The sequence below is a fragment of the Colletes latitarsis genome, unplaced genomic scaffold (genome assembly GCF_051014445.1).
Source record: "Colletes latitarsis isolate SP2378_abdomen unplaced genomic scaffold, iyColLati1 scaffold0013, whole genome shotgun sequence".
Classification (NCBI taxonomy): domain Eukaryota; kingdom Metazoa; phylum Arthropoda; class Insecta; order Hymenoptera; family Colletidae; genus Colletes; species Colletes latitarsis.
The window spans coordinates 5161733-5167707 of NW_027488368.1; the positions used below are offsets into that span (position 1 = coordinate 5161733).

The following is a 5975-nucleotide window of genomic DNA, read 5'->3' on the forward strand; positions in this document are numbered from 1 at the left end:
CTTTGTCTAGACAGCGGAGCTCGACAGTTTTTCTATCCCATCGGCGTCTTCGACGGCCGGCGTCGATGTTTACTCATCGACAGGCAGTTTACACAAACGTGCAATTGGGCGTGTGTACGTAGATGTAGTTGTACGTACTTTAACCACACGCACATTTGTATCCTTGCCCGGGAAAACTTCCTCTATTCTTCCCATTTCCCATTGATTAGGGGGGAGAAGAGGGTTTTGCACTAAAACCAAATCATTTGGTTTCAACTGCAATTGGGTGGTACGCCACTTATAGCGGTTCTGGAGGTGCGTGAGGTAATCTCGCGTCCAATGTCTCCAGAGCTGTTCGTGGAATTTTTGAATCGCTCTCCAACGCGTAAGTCGCGTGAGCTTTTCAGTTTCCACTGATTCTACCGGAAGTGCATTTATTGGACTTCCGATCAAAAAGTGGCCCGGTGTGAGAGGCGCATAATCCTCTGGACTGTCACTTAAAGCGGCGATCGGTCGCGAGTTTAAACTCGCTTCGATCTTGCAGAGCAATGTCTGTATTTCCTCGCTTGTGGGAGTGAAGTCGCCGAGGATGCGTTTCAGGTGATGTTTCACCGATTTCACACCGGCTTCTTGCATACCACCGAAATGGGGTGCACTAGGCGGATTAAAGTTCCACTTAATGCCTTGCTGACCACATTTATTTCGCATTTCTTGCGTGTTATACACCGCGTTGAAATGCTTCCTTAGTTCTCGATCCGCTCCGACGAAGTTTGTTCCATTGTCACTGAATATGCAGGACGGAACTCCTCGACGGGCGATAAATCGATCTAAGGCGGCCAGAAACGCACTCGTCGTGTAATCATGCACGAGTTCGATATGTACGGCTCTCGTAACGAAGCAGACAAATACTGCTATGTACGTTTTATGAGCCGTTTTTCCTCGGCCTGCGGAATCGCGGACACGATACGGTCCAGCATAATCTACTCCGCAATTTGAGAAAGCCTTTGCCGGGCGGCTGCGTTCCGGTATTAAATCCTGCATTATCTGCGTGGCAGCTTTCGCTTGCCATCTTACGCATCGAATGCATTGATGGATAACCATACGCGCCGCGTTTCGGCAGCCGATGATCCAGAATTTCTGTCTCACCGTGTATATGGTCAACTGCAAACCCCCGTGCAACGTATCGACGTGGCACTGCCTTATTATCATGTTAGAAACATGATGTTTAGGCAGTATTATCGGGTGTTTGGTTTCCCAGGCCAGCGTCGCGTTCTCCAACCTTCCACCCACTCTCAAGACGCATTTGTCGTCGAGAAAAGGGTTCAGGTTTTTTAAGGGAGATCTTGCAGGAATTTCTCGGCGCTTTATTAAGCACTGGTATTCTTCTGCAAAATGCGTACGCTGCAAATAGCGTGCAATTCTTTCTGTTGCATGCTGCAGTTCCGACGCTTCGACGACTTTTGCATCGTACGACCTTCGTTCGCCGGCCAGCGCTCTCCGTAGACGGAGACAGTAGGCGGTTACACGTAGTAGTTTACTCCATTGGGAAAATCGGAATACGAAATCCCACTCTTTTTCCGGAGTTACTACGAGGGTATGCGATACGCGTTTACCCTCTTCGGTCTCGATGGAAGCGGGCATTTTCGGCCAATTTTCTTCCGCTTGTTGAAGCCACTTCGGTCCAGAGATCCATAGTTCCGACTGAAGGAGTTCCGCAGCTTCCACTCCACGCGAATTTAACTCCGCGGGATTGAAGCGCGTAGGAACATGACGCCATTCAGTGTTCGGAAGCGAAGTCTGGATTTTCGACACTCGGTTGGCAATCACAACCTTCCAGGTCGACGCATGCTTCCTCAACCAAGCGAGTGCAATCGTAGAATCTGTCCAGCAGATTACGCGGTCCACTTTCAAGGAAAGTGACCGTTTTACGTGCATCACAAGCTCGGAGAGGAGCACAGCCCCGTTCAATTCCAGAACGGGGATGGACTGCGTTTTGATCGGAGCCACTCGCGTTTTTGCCATTATCAATGTCGTAAAAACGTCATTGCTTGTCGTCATCACGCGTAAATAAGTGACGGCCGAATAGGCTGCGCGTGAGGCGTCGCAGAATCCGTGCAATTCCACGGAAACTGTGTCTGCTCCGTATCGGACCCATCTAGGAAATTTTAATTCCTTCAAGCTGCTCCAGTCTATGCAAAACGTGTTCCACGTTTTTAGCGTATTTGCTGAGATTTGGTCGTCCCACTGGATCTTCTCCAGCCATTGGGGCTGCATCAAAATCTTTGCCCGAATTACGACTGGTGATAACCAGCCGAGCGGGTCGAACAGCTTGGCAATCTCCGAGAACAAATTTCTTTTTGTCATCGGTGACGCAGATGGTTGAAACCGTTGCAGATTAAAATAAAAATAATCTCCAGACGGTATCCATCGTAAACCGAGCACCTTTAGTTCGGTATCGTCGAACAAGGTGAGGTCTACGGCGTGGGAGTGAGCGTGTTGGGGGATGTTTCGCAGCAATTGTGGCGAGTTTCCGGCCCACTTTCTCAACTCGAACCCACCTCCTTGCAGGAGCTCGCACACTTGAGTGCGAATTTTTTCCAGCAAGGGTTTGTCGGGCGCTCCCATGAATACGTCATCGACGTATGTATCCTTCTCGAGAATAGGAGCGGCGAGAGGAAATCTATCTCCATCCTGCTCCTTCAGTTCGAGAAGGGTTCGCATCGATAAGTATGGGGCGCACGCCGTTCCGTATGTAACGGTATTTAACTCGAACGCTTCTAGCCGTTCGGTTTCGGGCACGCGCCATAAGATGCATTGGAAACGACGATCCTGTGGGGCAACTAGAATTTGTCGAAACATCTTCTCAATGTCAGCCACCAACACGTATTCATGCAGACGCCACCTCGTTAGAACCGAGGTAATGTCGTTCTGCAATTTTGGACCTACGTGTAGGATGTCGTTTAGAGAGCGGCCTCCAACCGTTCTGCTGGTCGCGTTAAATACGACCCGCAGTTTGGTTGTCGTACTTTCGGTGCGAATGACCGCTCTGTGCGGGATATAGAGCCTAGTTTTGTCAATGGGCTCGATTCGAGTCATATGACCTAAGGACTCATACTCCGCGAGAAACTCCGAGTATTCCCTTCTGAGGGCCACGTCGCCGTCCAGTTTCCTATGCAACCTTGTGAGAGCGGAGAGCGCTATGTGGAAGGAACTTCCTAACGCTTCGTCCGGGCTCGGGTGATTCAAAGGTAACCGGACTACAAAACGTCCCGTTGCGTCCCGCGTGACGGTTTTTCGGAAGAATGATTCACACTCCTCCTCCGCCTTGGTCCGCAGCGAGGTCGAGGGAATTTCCTCGGTCTCCCAGAACCGCCGAATCGCGTAATCAAGCGATTCGAGGACGGTGCAATGCAGCGTCTGTACGGTTTTCTGGTTTTCACCCGCTGCGTTTATCGGGCCGGATATGATCCAGCCAAACACAGTTTCTTGGGCGATGGGACCCATTTTTCCTCCGCGTCGGAATCCCGGTCGGATTACCTGTGCATACAGGTCCGCCCCAATTAGAATTTCAATATTCCGATCGTCCTTGGGGTCCGGGTCAGCCAGCGTTAAGCCACTGAACGCGCTGTGATCAAGCGCGTTCGCCGACGGTGCACGGTAGGTCGTGATTTTTGGCACGACGTACGCGTTTGTACCACATGTCGGTTTGATGGCTGTTACCTCAGCGAGACTCAACTCGACGCTGTATTTTATAATTTGCGCCTGACCGCCCCCCAAACCCGTTACCGTGGCTGGAGTTCGTCTGCGCATTAGTTGGAGGTCGTTGACTAAGCTGGCGGACACGAAAGACGATTCCGAGCCCTGGTCCAGCAGTGCACGCGCGCTTCGCGTTGCACCGTTCTTTCCGAACACTCGTACTTGTGCCGTGGCCAATACCACCGGCCTCGGTGCTCCTGTACCGAGCGCGGTACAGTGCGATGTCGAGGCATTATTTGCGGTAGTATTTAAAGCCGGAGTTTTCGTTTTCGGCTTCGACCTGGCCCATCTACGTGGAGGAGCGTTCGCACGCCTCTCCTCGCGATTATCGTACGAATTATTTGCAACCGGCCTCGTATTATTGTCTTCCCGGTTTTGCGCGTAATGCAGCAGGAAATGGTGCTTGCCACTGCACTTCGCGCATACTTCGGGGCTTTGGCACCGTAGCACTGTGTGGGTGGAGGCCAGGCATTGTACACACCAATGGCGACCCTGCACAAATTGGCTACGTGTTTTTGCCGGCAGAACCAAAAACGGGCTACACTGCAATAAGCTGTGCGGTCCGGTACAGAACCCGCACATTTGCTTTTGCGCAGGGCCAACCTGCCTCACGGCGTTGGTCCTTGAACCCCGCAGCTGTGCAGCCGTGTCGGTTTCCACAACGGTGTTATGGCTGCGCACGTGTCTCGAGGCAGATCTCGTTTCCCGAGTCCTACTATGACTACGTGCGCTCGGTTTCGTGGCAGGCGCAAGCGCAGCCTCGCGACGCTTCTCGTCCATGGAAAGCAGTGCGCGAGAGTGCATCTCGATGAACCTCCGTACGTCCTCAAACGTAGGATATTCGGTCGAGAGGTTGAGCGTTTTCTGCCACTCTAACTCAAGCGCAGGCGAGAATTTTTGCTTCGCCCAATGCGCGAGTAACCAGTCCCGTTGCTGTTCGGGCGTGCCCTTCTTATCGAGGGCAGCGAGCGCCTGTGTACAACCCACGGTGATCTGCTGCATGCTAGCCAGATCACCGGTATCAATTGGTTTTAGGAACAGGAGCTTATCCAGCAATTTTCCCGTGACCATGCGTGGGAGGCCGAAGGTGTTCTTCAGCTTCGACCATGCCACTGGAAAATTACGGCCGACGATCTCGATCGAAGCAATGGACGCTAGAGCTGGTCCCTCTAGGCAGGCATTCAGGTAATGCAATCTTTGCACATCTGACAGTCCTGCATTTCGTACGACCCCGGAGGTGAACAGGTCCTCGAAATGTTCCCATTCCTGAGGATCCCCTCCGAACTTGGGTAATCGTTGCTTCGGGAGCTCGATCGGTATGTTACTTTGAACTTCCGGTGTTGCTGGTTTGGTTTCAGCGCTCAGCCGGCCAAGTTCAGTAAGGACAAGATCCTGGAAATCCTGGAAATCGTCCTCGGCATTCCTCATATAATTCAGCTTAAAGATGTCGTGGGACGGTCTTTCCGCTGGAGGAATTTGTTTCCGCACGTTAGCATACTTGGTGCGTATATCGCGCCAAGTTTCTTTAGCGTGCTCGAGTTTTTCCTCAAGCATTCGCTCTGAGTACTTCGCTCGTCCTAGTTTTTTAAGGTTTACGCCCAGCCGTTTTAGTTGACCACATAGATCGACCAAGTCTTCGATTTCGTCGTCGAGGTCGACTTCTATGGATAACTGTGCTACGGCCATAGTGTGCGTTATCGAGGAGCAATCAACTCGAAAAAACCTCTTACGTGGTTAACTTCACACGTGAAAAAATGTGCACCCTTTTTTCCTGGCCCGATTAACCTCGTTTTAATCCGGCTCGAAGGACCTCTGGATAAAGACCTTAACCGCCCTAAGGGGGGGTTATTTTAGTCTGACGTGGTCCGGATTACGAGGGAAAGGACACTGGGAAAAAGTGTTGAATAAATTGATGCACCAGAATTTGCTCAAGAAATTAAACGTTTATTTCAATCAAAAGAAAAAAAAAACGGAAAAAAACCGCCTAGACGTCGGTCCGACGTCTGGGGAAAAAACCTGGGCCGGCTTCTCCTGGCCAAGTTCGCGATGTGTTGTTCTGTAACAAGGAAAGACAAGGCTGGATTTAAATACCTATTAACGCTTGTCGCGTCGCCTGTCTCGCTCTATCTCGCACGCTCCTGTCTGTGCCGTTCGCACTCAAGAGCGGAGATTACAGACACGTCTCGACGAACTGAGATATGTATAAGTGGACTGTATTTATGAACGTTCTCACAAATCGA

At 51.2% G+C, this 5975-nt stretch overlaps 1 protein-coding gene across 1 annotated transcript; it reads right to left on the reverse strand.

Moving 5' to 3' along the window:
* Positions 1-2153: 2153 nt before the first annotated feature.
* Positions 2154-5421, reverse strand: LOC143350663 (uncharacterized). The gene is made up of 3 exons (XM_076782683.1): positions 5061-5421; positions 2422-4949; positions 2154-2168 (listed from the first exon to the last, which is right to left on the reverse strand). The coding sequence occupies exons 1-3, from the start codon at positions 5419-5421 to the stop codon at positions 2154-2156; spliced, it is 2904 nt and encodes a 967-aa protein (XP_076638798.1).
* Between the last annotated feature and the right edge of the window lie 554 nt (positions 5422-5975).